General features: G+C 43.4%; 1 protein-coding gene and 1 long non-coding RNA gene across 7 annotated transcripts; one reads left to right on the top strand and one right to left on the bottom strand.

Annotated features, from left to right (window-relative positions):
- Positions 1–4,933: 4,933 nt before the first annotated feature.
- Positions 4,934–16,337, top strand: mylk5 (myosin, light chain kinase 5). 6 transcript variants are annotated; one of them, XM_061749575.1, is made up of 17 exons: positions 4,941–5,748; positions 7,144–7,287; positions 7,940–8,092; positions 8,202–8,360; positions 9,119–9,154; positions 9,636–9,763; positions 10,258–10,411; positions 10,477–10,776; positions 11,203–11,320; positions 12,257–12,460; positions 12,657–12,874; positions 13,409–13,532; positions 14,494–14,646; positions 14,732–14,861; positions 15,428–15,515; positions 15,585–15,725; positions 16,066–16,337. In XM_061749575.1, the coding sequence occupies exons 1-17, from the start codon at positions 5,406–5,408 to the stop codon at positions 16,275–16,277; spliced, it is 2,805 nt and encodes a 934-aa protein (XP_061605559.1). In that variant the 5' UTR covers positions 4,941–5,405; the 3' UTR covers positions 16,278–16,337. The 6 variants fall into 6 exon arrangements, 5 of the variants coding, with proteins under 5 accessions (XP_061605560.1, XP_061605561.1, XP_061605558.1 ...); XM_061749576.1 differs by having other exon boundaries at positions 4,934–5,748; positions 15,428–15,755; positions 16,066–16,204; XR_009784860.1 differs by lacking the exon at positions 15,428–15,515 and having other exon boundaries at positions 4,935–5,748; positions 16,066–16,206.
- Positions 7,020–9,699, bottom strand: LOC133466157 (uncharacterized). Its single transcript, XR_009784861.1, has 2 exons — positions 9,575–9,699; positions 7,020–7,311 (listed from the first exon to the last, which is right to left on the bottom strand). It is a non-coding gene; the product is annotated as an uncharacterized LOC133466157 (long non-coding RNA).
- Positions 16,338–17,270: the final 933 nt, after the last annotated feature.

Here is a 17,270-nt window from a genome sequence, read left to right as displayed (position 1 = left end):
TGTTTAAATGGAGGCCCTCCAAACAGGCCTGTCTGAGGAATTTACAGCTCTGGCCCCGTCCAGGAGCGAGAGGGAGAGGGCAGCGGGGAGGGAGGCACACTGCAGCCTTGTCCCGACACAGCCAAGAGGGGAATGAACGGCTTCGGGCAAAGTGTGTGTGTGTGTGTGTGTGTGTGCCTGGACCTCACTCTGCGTGTTCGCTTGCACCGTGCTCGCTGAGCTCGTGTTCGACCAAGCTGAATGAGCGAGCGGTTAGAGCGGGACTCGCCAGCTCTGGAGGATCTCTGTAATTTCATGTAATGGCTTCCATGTGGGCCCGCCAGCCGAGGGGCCGCGTCGCAAAGGTGGAGGCTCCCGCAAAAACGTGCTTTCTCGCGCTGTGCTATTGTAGCATAGGCACGTCGTGAGCAAAGTAGGCGGCCGCTCCGCATCAAGGGGCAGGGGCGAGAGTGCCCCACCCAACACAGCAGATGCCTTTATTTTATTTATTTTGTTTTGCTTTTGTTTCAGCACAATTTGACTTTTAGCTTTTCCCTCGTCGGGGGTCGCCAACGGTGAGTCGCTCGCATGATTTGTTTGGCAGTTTTTACGGCAGGTGACCTTCCTGCCACTACACTGCCAGCGCCCTTCTCGTCACAACGTGGCATTTAATACAGATCACTGATTCACGAGTCACTCCGTCAGCGGGTGTATCATCCACTCACAATTTAACGTCCTCCCTCAATTCGACAACTCCCTGGTCCCATCAAGAAAAAACAAAAAAAATCGGCAGTACCTGTAGTTATCTCAGATGCTAACCAAAACAGCAACACCAAAGCACACACATTATTTTGGAAATATCCTAAACATTTTCCACGGAATTATTCATCTTTAGTGTGTGCCAAAGTCCAACTTGAGGTCAAACTTGCGACATCTTACCCAATTCGACAGCCTTGTTCTTCCACACCCAACGTATCCGAGCATGTGCCTTTCATGTCCATTGTGTTGTGTTCCTACAAAGTCGGAAGCATGCAATTGCGCAAAATTGTTAAGTTTCATGGGGACTAATTAAGGCAGATAATTAAATATGAAAAGAAATAGTCTGTCCCAATACTTAGGTGGTAGCAGGCCTCAAAACTGAAAATGAATAGTTCTTTCTTTTCCCTCAAAACACAAAAGTGAGAATAGCAATTTAAAACACATTGGCAGGGTGATGAAATGATTGCTAAATAAGAATCTGTTTGGAAAGTGCTGATTCAAGTTTGTGTTGTACTCTTTTCGTGTTTACTCAGATGTCCCGAGGCTCACAGTTGTGATTGGAAATAGCGCCGTCTGCTGTTGTTATGCACTTACTGCAGCAATCAACTCGAGTTAGGGCCGCATTGTAAAGAAAAAAAAAGCAATATAAAGAGATGTCTTACTTCTTTAGATGAGAGAACAAATAATTGTAATTTTGTCAGGGGAAAAGTCTTTTTTTTCCAGAGAAAAATCCTTCTTTTCTGAGAAGAATATTAATAGTCATCATTCAGAGAACAAAAGTCCTATTTTCTTTGAGAAAAAAAAGTAGTTTTTATGATAAAACATTTAAAGTAATATTACGACTGAGACTCCAGTCAAATTTGTTTTTCGTGGAAAAAAAAGTATGATTGCCAGAAAAAATGTGATTTTCTTTTTCAAGAAAAAAAAGTCATTATTTTTGGTGATAGAAAGAGTCATTTTGTTGTGCACAGTCATAATAAGAGGTTTAAAAAAAATATATATATTTTTTTTATGAGGAAAAAAAGTCCAATTACTACATGATTTAAAACGGGATTATGGGAATAAAGTCTTTTTCAATAACAAAAGTCATAATTTATTTGATAAAAAAGTTGCCATATTATTTCAGTTGACCTCAATAAATTAATTTCCACCAGCCTGTAAAGACTTCTCTATCGTATGAAGTCAGTCAAATATGTATTTCTCTTTCTGGGTTTGCTTAAACATTCTTTGCATAAATTAGTCACAAAAAAAAACTTGTTTCCACAACATTAACTGCAGCCGGAGGCCTCCCTTGCTGAAATGTGTTTTGTGCGCGTCTGGGACGAGCCTAAGGAGGTCAGAGGTCAGAGGTCAGCAGTTTCACAGCCCCTCGCAAGCTTCGTCATGTCATTGCTGAAAGTTGAGTGCCGGCACGACGAGGACACACGAAGTCGTCTTCTGCGTTAACGGAAGGCCAACATTTTAAACATACATCATTTATGTACTGCGAAGGTTGCCACGTCCTGAAAAAAAAAAAAGCGTTGTAGTGCACATAAATAAACAATAGAGGGCAGTGAAGCTCAATTGCACGACATGCATTGTGCGGTCTTCACTTATTGTGGGCCTCAACATATCAGGTTATTCTGGCGAAAATGTATGGACTTTAGGGGTCCCGATATCCAAGTCCCCCAAAACTCATTCAGTAGCAACCCCTGAAAAGTTGGGGGGGGGGGGGGGGGGGGGGGGGGAACAAGCCCCTCACACCAGTTCCAGCAATCGACACGATGTCGGTTGGATATGTCATAAGATGCAGAAAGTCAGGAGGACCCACGCCCGCAATTGGTTGAAAGTACCGCGAGACATTTCTCACTCAGCAGTGGCCTTCCGCCCATCAGAAAGTTCGAACAAAACTTTGACCGATCTATACGAAATTGGGAGGATATGTCTCTCATAACAGGACAAAGTTACATGGACTCATGCCCAGAAGAGAACAGGAAGTTATCTACGTTGGTTTGAAGCAGCCATTTCTCATTTAGTAGCACTCGACTTGAAAGTTAGAAAAAAAAATAGCCCCCAATACCAGTTCCGCCGATGGACACAAATTCACGTCGAGAAGTCTATCAGAACAGCGCACAATGAAAAGTCTAATGATCCCATGCACAGAATCGGACAGGAAGTCAGCCATATTGGTTTGAATCTGCAATTTTCTGGCAATTTCCAAGGGCTCGTACTTTAAGAAACTCCAACTTGGGAATTCATCCAAATAAGCGCCAATTGGAAGGCGCATTCCGAGACGGTTGGGCTAAATTACCAAGCTTTGTTGCCCATTGTGGGCAGAGCTTGGCGTCAAAATGGGATCATTTTGAGGATTCCCCAGGAAAGAGGGGGGAGTGAGGGCTCGTTCGTGGCTGCTCTCTTCGTTTTCACTACATCCCGATGAAGTGATCCGTAAAGGCGAGAGTTAGCGTTTTACACGGCATGAAACGATGAACTGCTTCATGACAAAACTAACCGCATTGTTTCTGGACTTTTGTCAGCAACCACTTCCTCAAAGAAAAATGCAGATAAGAAATGCGATAGTCATCTTGTTCCTTGCAGGCAATGACTACATACAGTCTTGCATTTGCTGCAACCGCACCATAAATATTGGCTAATTCGAAACCGGGTCATATTAACAGAAATTCCCCGCATCTGAGAATTCTTTCCTTCATCTTCCGTATCTGTCCGCGGGCTGCATTTGTGCCCCCTTTTCGTGTTGACAATGGAGCAGCTGAGCTGGGACGATTGCAGAGACAAAGCAAATCACAGCGATTGTTTTTCCAGGGGCGAGAGAGAAAGCGGGACAGCCCGCATGCATTCCATCAGGCCCACCGGGGGGGGGGGGGGGGGGGGACCACTTGCTGGAGGCGGTGGGAGAGGCCCCAGACTCTATTGTGTCTGCTCAGCGTTGACCGTAGGACAGAGGAACCTCTTCACACCAGGGTCAACTAAAACTTTGAAGCGATTTTCTTCTCAAGAAACAAAATACAAGTTCAAATATTATATTCAAACCGTTATCTGCCATCATATCACTCTCTGTGGAAAGTGCTATATAAATAAACGTAGCTTACTTACTAACCACTATTAATATTAAAGAGAGAGACATTGTAGTAAAGTCATATTCTCAGTAAGAATGCTTTAATGTTACAAGAATAAAGTAGTACTTTTTTTTAAAGAAAAAAACATCATTTTATGAGACGAGTATAACACTTTTTTAGATTAAAATGTCATAATATCAGCAGGTTAAAATAATATTTTTTTCAAGAAAAACATTTTTTTTGGCAATAAAACTATTTTATTACATTTTATTTTTTTTATGAGAATAAAGTCATATTTTCCAATAAAATGACAAAATTTAGATTAAAAAACCTAATATTGCAAGAATAAAAATATATAATATGAAAAGAATAGTTGTATTTTTAAGAAAAGATGCTCTTTTTTCCCCCAACAAAAGTATTTTTCTAGATTTAAGTCAGAATATTACGCGAGTTTTTTTTTTTTTTTTTTTTTTTTTTCGAAAAAAAACCCAATTTCTTTGACAAAAGGTGGTAATCCATCATTTGACCTGATACAATTCAAATGTAAATCTCGTTGTGTGAGCTCGGCCACCTTTTGGTGAGCACGTGTTTTATCATCGACTATGAGTCACAGCGAATTCCGCCGCATGCCCATCACAGTCAGCAGCATTTGCTGTCGATGTATTTGCCATCCTCCCAAATAAGGGCTGACGATGACCTCAAATGCAACACAAGGCGAAATGATGTGTTCTAGGCGAGTCTGTGGTTGTCAAATACTTTTCCTGTCACTCCGCCGTTCAAGAGAAATTAACTCACCATAAAATTACGTCACAATGAAGTAAAGAAGAGGGAGCATACTGTAGAAGTTTTGTTCCAGTTCCAATTATATGATGATGATGATTATGTGGTCTTTTCATACAACGACAAAAATTTTTTTTTAAAAAGATTGAAAAAAGTTGTTGTTTGTATCTTTTATATCGTGCACTTTATCATTTTTACCGTAAAATATTGTGTTTTGCTCATAAGTACTATTATTCCTTCTTCTTGTTGTTGCTGCTTTTTTTTTTTCCTTCTTCTTGTTGTTGCTGCTTTTTGCTTGAAAGACAAGTACCGAAAAAGTACAAGTACCCCCCCCCCCCCCCCCAAAAAAAGACCCTTATAATGGCAGCCTTTGTGTTTTTCAGCTTTTCGGTCAATGTTTGATTTTGGGAATTCGAGCTCCTCGCAGTCTTCTGTGAGCTCACTGACATGGAATTTGCGCAGGAAGGCAGGGAGATGGGGGTTAGGGTCAGATTCCTGGGTGTGATGTCGCCAAATGCCAGTTGAGGTGCCACCTGAAGTGCAGATGATCTCCACAGGCGGACGAGAGGAATCTTCTGCAGCAGGTGGATGACGTCGTTACAAAGCAGGACGTCACATCTCGCACTCTTAAAGAGGCAGATGTCCGCACACTGTCGGATTTACGAGCCAGTCGCAGCTTTTAGGGTCCACAGGTGGGCGATGACCCCCTCGACGGGTCACCGACGCACTCTGCCCTTCGATAAGTGAGTCACAGCAAACAGGGAAACAAATAGTGAGCACAATGAGACCTTTGGCTGGCCGGCTCTAGATAAGTCTCCACCTCTTGTTTATATGCTGAAAGGGCTTTTGAGTGCAGATAAGGTCCTCGCAGCAGGCAGGTTGGTGGTAGCTGCTGGTGGGTGTGGGTGGGAGGGCGGAGTCAGGCCGGATCCAGTAGGGAGGACGCGAGGAGACGCCGCGAGCTGGCCTTGTTTTGTCACACGTCGGCTGCAAGAAGACAGGAAGTCAGCTTGTAGGGGAGGAAATGAGAATCGAAATTCAAGCAGCCCACAAGAGGAAGACGACATCATGAGCGCGGACGCAGGGGGCCAGCGGCGTTACGTGTCCACCTTCAGGATGCGCATCAAGTCTGGGAACGGAGCCCGAAGCGCCGACGGAGTGAAGGCAGATGCGGGTGAGCGCGCTGCTTGGTTGTTTTATTGGAGGTGAGGCATTAAAATAAGTGTGAGCACGCTGATCCTTCACCTCCACGGCGTCACATGTTTGAGGGAGCGGCAAAATGAACTCAAAAGTCGACAAAATATTCTCTAAGCCTTTATGAAGAAAGATGAAATCAAACTGATTGATTGATTGACTTTTGTTTGTTTGATTGATTCATTGATTGATCATACAGCAAGACAATGATCCAAAATAAAGAAGTATGTCATTTACTGGAAGGTTTTACACTTGCACAAGTCCATTTCCAAAGCATATTCCTTCAGCGCGAGCAATTGACCTGCTCAAGAGAATTCATTGGACACTCACGCGACATTGTAAGCTCAAAAAGGTGCTGTTTTTTCTCTTTCTTACTATTATATATTTGATACAGAGCAATGATCCAATCTGCGTAAGGTCAAGACAATCCAAATTAATCTAATCCAGATTTAAACCGTATAGAATAGAGAACGCAATTTGCCTGCTAAAGAACAAGTCCGTGGACGCGACAGAATCTCTGAATTAAATAAAGATGTACTATATTTTAAAGATGAAATACAGTCAAACGTATTAGGATGAAGCTTGTAGCTAAGCATAAAGTAGTACAGTACTTTTTTTTTTTTACTTTAAATACATTACATTTTTTTTTCATACAGTTCAGTTGCATTTAACTTACATTTGCTTTTAATCTTTAAGAGGGACAAGCAGTGGAGAGTCACTCGGCATGATGGAAACCAAATGCCCCTGTTATTATTTATTTATTTCTAATGATATTTAATACAGAGTAGCGATCCAATAAATGCATGAATAGTATGCATTCATTCCTGTTTATATTCCCATTCCGTGGGTGTTTCGCCGTCTTCTGTAGAAGTGTTCTTAGCGGTGTTATTGTTGCTCAAAGCAGCAACAAGGCGAGTCAAAGGGCTTGCTTCAGCCTTGGAAGTGAAAGAGGCGTGAAAAACGCCTGCAAACCTCTCGCTAGTATGCTGAAAAGGTCAACCATAACACAAGTGTTTTGCGTGACATCACTTGCTGTTCGGCATTTCTTTCAGCTATATGGCTGGAGGTGGCGGGTGTGTGTGTAAATGGTTTATAAATTGTTAATAGTTAGCTTATTTTAAAATGCTGGCAATAAATAGTGAGCCCACAACATTGAGTGCTGTTTCTTTGTCCTCCAGCTTTCTATAGATTGCAGTAACGGGTGAATTTCATTTATTTTTTACAGATGTGTTGAAATGTCAAATAGTGAGCCAAGGTTTAGGGTTTTATCTGTAAGTTTCAAGACAATACAGCAGAAGGTCACTATTTAGCATCATCTGCAGGTGTATACAGTAAGCGGCGGTGTTTTCGTCCTCACGTCTTACTTCCCGTCCAGGCGTCCTCCCCTCGCACCAGCGTGCCGACCCGCCCGTCTTCGTGCGGCCGCTGCAGGACTGCTGCGTGGACGAAGGCGATGACATCACCTTGAGCGGCGTCCTCTCCGGGAGTCGACCCATCAAAGTCGCGTGGTTGCACAATGGTGAGGATGGACACGAATCATAGCCTGTCAAAATTCAAATCAACAGAAAACAGAAATTAAAATAGTTATCCATGAAAGTTTTCCATGAAATAATTCATTTGAGAAAAAAAAAAAAAAAAAAGAATTTGACCACAGCTACATTGTCCATGTTGCCATTGGGTGCCTCACACAGGTGTTTGTAGAAACCAAATGGGGTACACCGGACCGCAAGAATAGTGGGAACTGACTTTTAATAACAACTGCGAAAAGTCCAGCAACAAACGGGTGAGAAGCTATGCAGATAACCTCAAAGTGCTGATAAAGAGTCATTGAGGAAGGGGCCAGATCAGGTAATGCTCCGTAATCCACAGGTAGCGGGATAAGGAAACTCACGCTTCATTGTCGTTTTAGAAAAACACACAACAGCCACAGGGATGGGCAAACATGCTAAGGCAGAACTCGTGCTAGAGGGCAAACGACTGAAGGGATTCCTGGGAGAATAACTAGGCAGGAAGGTCAGGGGAGAGAGGGTCGGCAACATAAGATCAAGCCACAGTAAAGTGCTGGATAGCTCACCGGTGACTAATAGGATTCCTGCCTTTATCTTTCTTTAAAGAATTTGGACTTGTGTTTACTAACACTTGACCACCGTTCGCTGGTCCCCAACTGGCAGGTGAGGTGGCTCGTTTTGGAATCTCCGCCCTGGACGGTGGCGACGTGAGCTTGGTCGTGCGCGAGTGCCTGCCCGAGGATGCCGGTGCATACACCTGTATGGCGGAAAACGCAGCAGGGAAGACTTCCTGTTGCGCTGCCGTGTTTGTCAGAGGTGAGGAACAATGCAACAGCGGTCTTACATGAACAGTGTTAGTGCTGCGTACTGTACTTGCTTTCTAAACTACTCCTAAGTCTTATCTTGTCATTTTCTGACCCTCCAGACTTTGAAACTATTGGCAGCGTGCAGGATCGAGCTTCTGCAAACGAGAGCATTATGGGAAACGGGAAGCCACCTCAGTCTCCTCAGGAAGGTCAGGAAGGGTCCAACGGCACCTCCTCTACCAGCTCCGATCCTCAGAGTCCGGTCTCTTCTCCACGAGGTTAAGATCTTTATTTTGCAACTTCAGCACCGAAGCCAGTTTCGCTACGTTTTAAAGGTAGACATGCAAACATGTCTCAAAAACCCATGCCCAAGTAAACAGGGAAGTCTGCCATTTTGGTTCGAAGCGGCCGTTTTGGCTCTGTCGGGCCGTCCTGAATTGCTTGACAATTCAACCCCCGAAGTCAGTTTCAATCAAATTTGGTCGGTGCTTCTATCATGATAGACCCACAAAGAAATTCCAAGACGCCATGCTGGAAAAGACACACCAAGTCTGCCATTTTGGTTTGTGCACTCCTGAATTGTTCCAAAATTCATCCCTTGAAGGCAGTTTCACTGGGCAACATGAAATGTGGTCGGCACGTCTATTATGAATAGAGCCAAAAAAGAATCTCATGGACTCATGCCTGGTAGACGCAAGAAGTCTCCAATTTAGTTTAAAACTGACATATTGGCTCGGGAAAGCCCTCTGGATTTTAGGCAAAATTCAGCTCTTGAAGGCAGTTTTACGTAGCCACATGTTGACTATTTCAACATGGGGGTCTTCAAATAGAACTCCTTGAGACTTGAGGAAATGTCTTGCGGGAGTAAAACAGGAAAATGCATCATCTCCGCTGCTTGTGTGGCTGCCACACAGCACAAAGATGTCAGGAAATTACTCCGAGGATTAGAAGTGCCATGTAGGGAAAAAAAACATTACAATACCACACCTCCGACCTCTCATCAGTTCAATTAAAACATCCCGTCTTTCCCTTGCAGAGGTCATTCCGAAGAAGAGAGCCAACTCAGGGATGGGTAAGAAACTTTGTTTTCTAAGTCCTTACTTAAGGCTATAAAGCTAAAGTATTACTGGCTTTGGTTCCTTCTATATTTCACGAGGAATTTTATTGGTGGGTGTGTACTGTAATAAAAGCGTGTAAACATATCGAGACACGCGGCCCTGACAGGAAGTGAAAATGGGAGAAAATACGGAGTCATCTTTGAAAGACGTTCTACAATATTTTGGAGCATTTATGAGCTGACCCAAATGATGTTTGACGACATTATAGCAGCACACAATTGTCCAAAATGTCCAAAATGTAAAAATGTAATAGATATAAAATACACACACACATGCATGCATGGAGTTATCCTCAAGAACTGCAGCTCTCTGCTTTCATTTTTGTTTGTTTATCTGACATGCCAGCTTGCCGCCACAGTTTTCCACACGCTTACCCCAATTACACGCGCTCTGTCTGACGCTTTTGCTTTTTTGTTGTGTCACTCAACCGGGCAGGTCCGGTGTTGCACTTGGAGAACCCGCCGCAGGTCGTGGAGGTGAAGGCGGGCCGAACGGCGCGCGTCACATGTCGCTTCACCGGCAGCCCGCCCGTGGTGTCCTGCTGGATCCGAAACAAAGAGCAGGTGCTGCATCAAAATAAAACAACATTAAATGAAACACAACACAACGCACTCCAATAAAATCAATCCCACTGCTCGGAAAATAGTATTTGTTAAAATAGTAATGAAAATAATTTATTTTAAAAGTGATTCTTAATTGTTTTATTAATCAAACAATAATTATGTATTTTATTCCTATCTTGAATTTGTTTTTAGTTTTATATTGCTTTATATATATTTCATTTATTTGTATTTTTTAAATATATGCATATATGTCTTTATTTATATTCAAATAAAGTTAGATACAAAATAAAAAAAATAACATAAATCGTTATATATGTATGATCGTATAATAAATAAATATAAAATGATGAATCAACAACAACAAAAATCTTAATCTATCAATAAATGAGCTGTTGAAGGACTCTGCAATCCCCATTCCATGTGTGCAATGTACCGTGAGTGAGCTTTGTATGAATTAACACTTGTGAATTTTGTTTGTGGTTTGTTTCTCGCAGCTAGCGGACGCTCCTGATGTGTGGATCGAAAACTCGAACGAGAGCAGCACGTTGGTCCTGGCCTCGGCCGGAGCTCAGCACACGGGCCGCTACACTGTGGTGGTCAAGGACCGCAAGAGCTCCACGCAGCACACACTCACGCTCTCTGTCATAGGTAAGAACACAACACACACACACATCACAAAGTGCAGCATTGAGACGAAACGTCCTGGCCACCAGACAGGCCACAGCCTCCCGCCTCCTGTCCTCTGGTCTCACTGGTGTCCCCCGGGAGCCTGGTGCTGTCCTGGTCGGGGCCCTGCTACGACGGCGGCAGCGCCGTGCTGGGCTACGCGGTGGAGGTCCGCCCCGAGGGCCGGGAGTGGAGCGAGCTCACGGCCCAGTGTACGAGCACGTCCTACAGGGTGTGCGGCGGCCTGCAGCCCGGGGAGGAGTACCGCTTCCGGGTTAGGGCCTACAACGCGGTGGGGGTCAGTGAGCCTGGACCAGCATCGCCTGGGGTCACCATAGACCATATGGGTGAGCACTTTTATATGAATATATCATTATGTGTGCATTTATCTACAGTATATACAGTATGCATTAATAATATCAAATGTAGAGGACCCCGCTGGGATGTTCTTCTACCGGTGGCCCTTAAAGCTCTGATTCGACCAAAAAGAAAATAAATATATATTTTTTTAAATCCCCCCCAAAAAATCAAAAAGTGGAATTCATACGCACAATGCCTGAATGTCATGGGGGCTTTTTTCATGTTTGTATACCCTTTCTCAAGAGGATAAGGCTCAAACCCTCAAAATTAAATTAAATTACATTTTGGGGATTACATTACATATTTTTGCACCACGAATCAGTGACAACAAAATATATATATATTATAATAAGACTGAAAAAAGGATCCACTGTGAGAGGACTTTGTTGTAGCTGGTGCTCCTTGTCCACCAGATTCCAAGGCAGCACATGAAGAGGAAGAAGAGGAAGAGGAGGTCCCGGAGGCCTTGGTCGCCATCGACTCTGCGCACAAAGTCACGGACCACTACGACGTGCAGGAGAAGCTCGGCATGTGAGTGTGAGTGAGTGAGCAATTTGTGAGTGTGTGTGTGGGAGCATTCCATGGAAGGGTAGATTAAGATGCGAGCCTGTTCAGGCATGGATCTCCTCTTTAGCTCCAGTATTCATATGCGGACAAAAGTACTGAGACACCTCATCCTCAATTATTCATCAATCAGGTGTAGACCTGATTACAGTGGACCACTACTATTCGTGGGGGATAGGGACCCCTCTAAATGTGGTTTGTAACTGCTTATAGATGCCACAAGATGGCGGCAAAGCACTGAGCACGGAGACTGGTATTCCGTTTGGGTAGTTAGTTAGCTGTGGTAACTACGCTGACAAAGACAACAGCAAAGAATCAAGGCCACGCAGCTAGCATGTACGCAATCATAAATACATGTAACATAAACGACTGTATGTATTCGGTAGTTAAATTGTTCAGCACAAACAAACTGTCTTCACATGAGGCTCACCAATGGTATTACTAGCCTAAATAACAAGCTAGCACATGGGCAATCCAGTATGCGTGCTAGCACTTTACACAAACATTTGCCATTAAACTCACATTTGGCATTTATACAATAATAAATGTTAGGAACTACAGGCAAAATAGCAAGGCATCTCAAAAAATCTGTAAATTGGTGAATTCACAGATGCCAAATAATGTCACGAATATGTGGGGGTTCACTCTAGTACCTATGTTTAGCATAGCATAGCATACTGTGTATTAAATGGGTCCAAAAACAGCTATTTGAGTTACATAAATTGATGGTGCCAATGAATAACTGCTCTGCATTCAATCTAAAATACATATTAGGAAAAAGAAATAAAACAGCAGCATGTGCACTCTCTGGTGGGGCACTTCCACCGGTGCCCCAATGCAAAGTTTCCACCTGCTTCACGTACACGTGTCCCGATACTTTTTCTCCACCGTCCACTTTCTCAGGGGTAAGTTCGGCCTGGTGTTCAAGCTGAAGCACAGGACGAGCGGTCGGGTGTGCGCCGGAAAGTTCTACAAAGGCCGACGCAGCAAGGAGAGGGAGGCGGCTCGCAGGGAGATCGAGCTGATGAACAAGCTCCACCATCCCAAGCTGGTCCGCTGCCTGGCCGCCTACGACCACAAGCCAGACATGGTCATGGTCATGGAGTTGTGAGTTCTCTTGGACTGGTTTTATACCACATGATCCAAACCACTGTATGACTTTTCCCTCCACATTTCTTTCAATATTTAAATCGAAATACTGTACAAGTATTTTTTAACGAGTGCTCTAGGAATGGTCAAATTCCAACTAAAATAAAACTATCAAACAACGACAGCATTAACCATGGGCGTCCTGTTTGTGCAGCATAGCAGGCGGGGAACTCTTCGAGCGCATCGTGGACGACACCTTCGAGCACACGGAGCCGGCCAGCGTGCGCTACATGCGGCAAATCCTGCAGGGCGTCAACTTCATGCATCGGCAGCGCGTCGTGCACCTGGACCTCAAACCCGAGAATATCGTGTGCGTCGACACCAGCGGCACAGCCGTCAAGATCATCGACTTCGGACTGGCCACCCAGCTCGGTACGTGCTCTCGCGGTGTCACTTGGACGCAAGGAGACTATTATGCTTTTTCTTTTTTTCTTTTTTGTCTTTCTTACACTTTAAAACAGTTCCCAGGTGCCTTAATAAAAGATCTTGTGGCTTCTTGGTGCCAAAGAACTATGTTGAGGTGAGCGTCAAGGGAAACTAAACCCAATTAGTTTTCGGGGCAAGAATATGTTGTATATGCCACCACTGGATGGTTTGACCAAAACCTGAGCAAGTTTGGCTTTAAACGATCATGTCATCAACCCGCAGTTAAGCTACTTATGGCAGCAAACGCGGGGAGTCCGCTACCTGTCTTCCGGCCGGGTTTGGTCATGAGACGTTTGCAACACACACAGGGAGCAAAGCGAGGGCTTCGTGAGTAGGCGAGCGGCTACTTGTTCTCAAACAGCCCACGGTCTTAAAATAGGCAGCTCCAAAAGATTGACTTTAACTTTCAACTATTTGTTTACAAGCCATTCAAAGGTACGTTTTTCCATAATACAGTATGTCGTCTTTAACGTTTGACAGATGGCAAGACTGATCTGCGGGTGATGCAGGGGACCCCGGAGTTCGTGGCCCCCGAGGTGATCAACTACGAGCCCGTGTGCTTGGCCGCGGACATGTGGAGCATCGGCGTCATCTGCTACATACTGTGAGTCGCCAACATTTGGCCGTGAACCGTTTCGGTCTGACGCTGAGACACAAAGGTCCATTTGAGGAGACGTGTGATAGTGAACAACCTTTGGACGCATACTGTCCGTATCGCATGCCGTCACCGTGGTCAAGCAAGGCCAAAACCATAGAACCATTCTCATTTGCTTTTTTTCTTATTATTATTTTAAAATGTTTTTTTCTTTTCAGTTTTGTTATTTTACTTTTCTTCTGTTTTCTTTTTTCTTTGTATTCTTTCTTTATTTCATTTGTGTTCTTTTCGCCTTTCTTTTTATTCTTTTCCTGTTCTTTTCTTTTTAATTTCTCATTTTTCTTTTTCTTTGCTTCCTTTTTGTTAGTTTTTCCTTACGCCTATAGTTTTTTTCCTTTTCCTTATTTCTTCTTGTTCTTTATTCTATTTCATTTTTATTTGTTATTTTCCCCTTTTATTAATTTTCTTCCTGTTTTTTGTCATTCCTTTAATTTTTATTGTTCTTTATTTTTTCCTCATTTTCTTTTCATTCTTTCAATCTTTTTAATTTTCTTTGTTCTTTACATCTTATTTTTTACTCCTGTTTTATGATTTTTTAAATTTTTCGTTTTATTTTTTTCCCCGTTTTCTTCTTTTTGTTCTTCAGTTTAAATTTTTTCCCTTTTAATATTTTTCTTTTCACTTGTATTTGTTGTTCCTTTTGAATTGTTCTTTTTTCCTTTCTTTTCTCCTGTTTTATTATTCCTGTTTTCTTGTTCTTTCCCCCACACACACACTTTTTTTCTTTCAAATTTTCCTAAAATATAACAGCCTTTTCTGCATACAAACTGCACTGTAGTGTTAACTTCATCAGACCAGTCTACTCTTGCTATTACCGCCCAGTGGACACATAGTTAAACATCTGTCTTTCCGCATTCCTGTCTGTCCCTCCCTGCGTGTGTGTCTATGTGGTATGTATGTGTCTTTGCAGACTAAGCGGCGAGTCGCCCTTCCAGGGAAGCAGTGACGCCGACACGCTGGCGTTGGTGACGGCGGCCCAGTGGGAGTTTGACGAAGAGAGCTTTGAGGACATCACGGACCAGGCCAAGCATTTCATCAGCTCCTTGCTGGAGAAAGACCCCAGGTGAGCACCGGACACTTCGCTCGGCGCATCCGACGGTGTGCGGGCGTATCTAATATTGTGGCCTTCTCCTGTCTCTGTTTCCTAGGCGACGCATGTCCTGCGAAGAGGCCCTAGCTCACGCGTGGATGGCAACGTTCCACTTGGCAGGTCCCGCCTCCGCCAAGAGTCTTCCCAAAGAGAAGATGAAGCGCTTTCTCGTCAGCCAGAAATGGAAGGTAAACGTTGAAGTGCACTAGCGGGTGTCGCTATCCCCCCTCTATCCAAACCACCTGTGAAGGAATTGAAAACATTTCTAACTCGCGGTGGTAGGCTATATTCAATTATTCAACGTGCAGTTGTGTAACTTGAGCCAGTTGTACGCAATAGGCACATTGGACTTGGGTTTTCTTTTATTAAATGTGACATGATCCCAAACTTTGGACATTTTCTGGCCAAAGTTCAGCATAACTGATCATGTTTATTTATGCAACTTTTTCTTGTCATTTTTATTTTTTTAATTTGACTTTTATCTTCATTTTAGTTCTTCATTTTTAGTTTTTGTTCTTTACCCCCTTTCGTATTTTTGTTTGATCTTTTTCATTGCGTTTTCAGGGCGGTTTATCATGTAAATTAACACCACTGTCACGTAACAGAAATAGAACAGAAACAAGCAGATAACAAAAGTTTCATTTCCCATTTAATGGGTGGGCAGCCACTCCAGGGACCCAAATATATGTTACAAACCATTAAAAAGTCAATTTGAAGTCCATTTAAGGTGGATTTTCAAGTGTTGTCCTCACAGAAAGCAGGCAAGGCCATGCTGGCGCTGAAGAGAATGGCCTTACTGAGCAAAGGGGACAGCACCTCTTCTCCCACCAGCCCTGCAGAAGGTGACGCATCATTACTTGTGTTTTCTTATCTGCTCTTTCACATCCTTCCTTCTTTCCTTCCTGGCTCAGAGCGCCCCCTGACACCAGAGACGAAAGACGCCCTGCTTTCGTTGGAGCGCAAGATGCGGGGACCCCCACGCTTCAGCAAGACCCTGCAGGACCAGACGGTCTCCGCCGGGGACAGTGCCCGCCTCGACTGTCACCTCACGGGTATGCACTCCGACTGACTTACAGCCAAAGGTGGGGTACGCCTAGATCGGATAACATGCATGACCTGTTTTTTTTTATGGCTACATAGTTTTCTGAAAGTTGGTGTGTGAGGGTCTCAAAGACTGTAAATTGTCTTTGATGATTGCAAAAACATGTACCTTCATTGGAAATTAGTCTTTGATGTATCGGAAAACAGGAATGTTGGGCTTGACGACTGATTTGTCTTTGATGTTAACAAAAATGTGAAAATTAGGTGAATTAAAATAAATGTAATTGTCTTTGATCTTTACAAAAACTGTCTTTGATGACTGCAAAAATAAGTTAGGATTGCTGAATTTAGGCTATCCCGACCCGGATGTGGTGTGGCTGTGCGGGGAGGAGCCCGTGCAGGAGTCGGCCGCCGTCCGGATCGAGTACGAAGAAGATGGCCGCTGCACGCTGATCCTCGCTAAAGCGGGCGTGCGCGACGCCAACGTTTACACCTGCAAAGCCACCAACGCCCACGGGGAGACATCCTGCTCGGCCTCGCTCGTCGTCCGAGATTCAGACTGAATTTATTTTGTACAGTCCACGCCCTACATGTCATGCAGATTAAATATACATCACAAACAACATGGCGCACTTAATCATTGACGCTAATGTTCTCACAAGAATTTAGTAGGATTTTTCTAGCCAAAAAAAAAAGTGATGATATATATTTTGGGGGTTATTTGTAGCTTAATATTTATATTAATGTAACCCAATTGTAGTGTACTGGCAATAATTTAGTACGAAGCAGTGATGTAAATTGGTGAGGGAAAAAAAAAAAAAAAGCTTAGTTTTAATAATCTTAATAAGCTTGTTTGCTCATATTTGTTTTTAGGATTTTGAAATGATTTGTTACTGGAGAAAAATGACATTTGGGGTTAGTTTTGATAACGTAACCTTGTGAGACAAAAAAATGTAGGTAATTCGTGGAAAATCCTACATATTTTGAGGCTTACTTAAAAAAAACTCAATAGTAATGTAATCCATTGGCCTTCTTACAAGAATTTCGTAGGATTTTGTACTGTATACACAAAGTGAAAAATTAAATTTTTAGGGGGGTTACTTAAAAATAAGAACACATTACACTTATATGGTACATTTCTAGACACTCAAAGTCACTTTACAATTGCACACATTATTCATTCACTCCTCAGTCACACCTGGTGGTGGTAAACTACGTGCGTCGCCACAGCTGCCATGGGGCAGTCTGACGCAAGCGTGGCTGCCATTCTGTGCCCAGGACCCCTCCGACCACCATCAACAAACATCCAACTACATCCATTCATGTGCAATGTGGGTTAAGTGTCTTGCCACCCACAAAAAAAGCTGCATTAATAATGTACTGTAACCTAATTGCAAAATTTGTGTCCTTGAAAAACAAAAACTGGTAAGATTGCAGGCCCAAAAAAAACAAAATTTGATTTACTGGTAAGACTTTGGGCGGCACGGTGGACGACTGGTTAGAGCGTCAGCCTCCCAGTTCTGAGGACACGGGTTCAATCCCCGGCCCCGCCTGTG

Source organism: Phyllopteryx taeniolatus, chromosome 16 (genome assembly GCF_024500385.1).
Source record: "Phyllopteryx taeniolatus isolate TA_2022b chromosome 16, UOR_Ptae_1.2, whole genome shotgun sequence".
In the NCBI taxonomy this organism is placed as follows: domain Eukaryota; kingdom Metazoa; phylum Chordata; class Actinopteri; order Syngnathiformes; family Syngnathidae; genus Phyllopteryx; species Phyllopteryx taeniolatus.
This window is presented reverse-complemented; position numbering and strand designations above follow the sequence as displayed.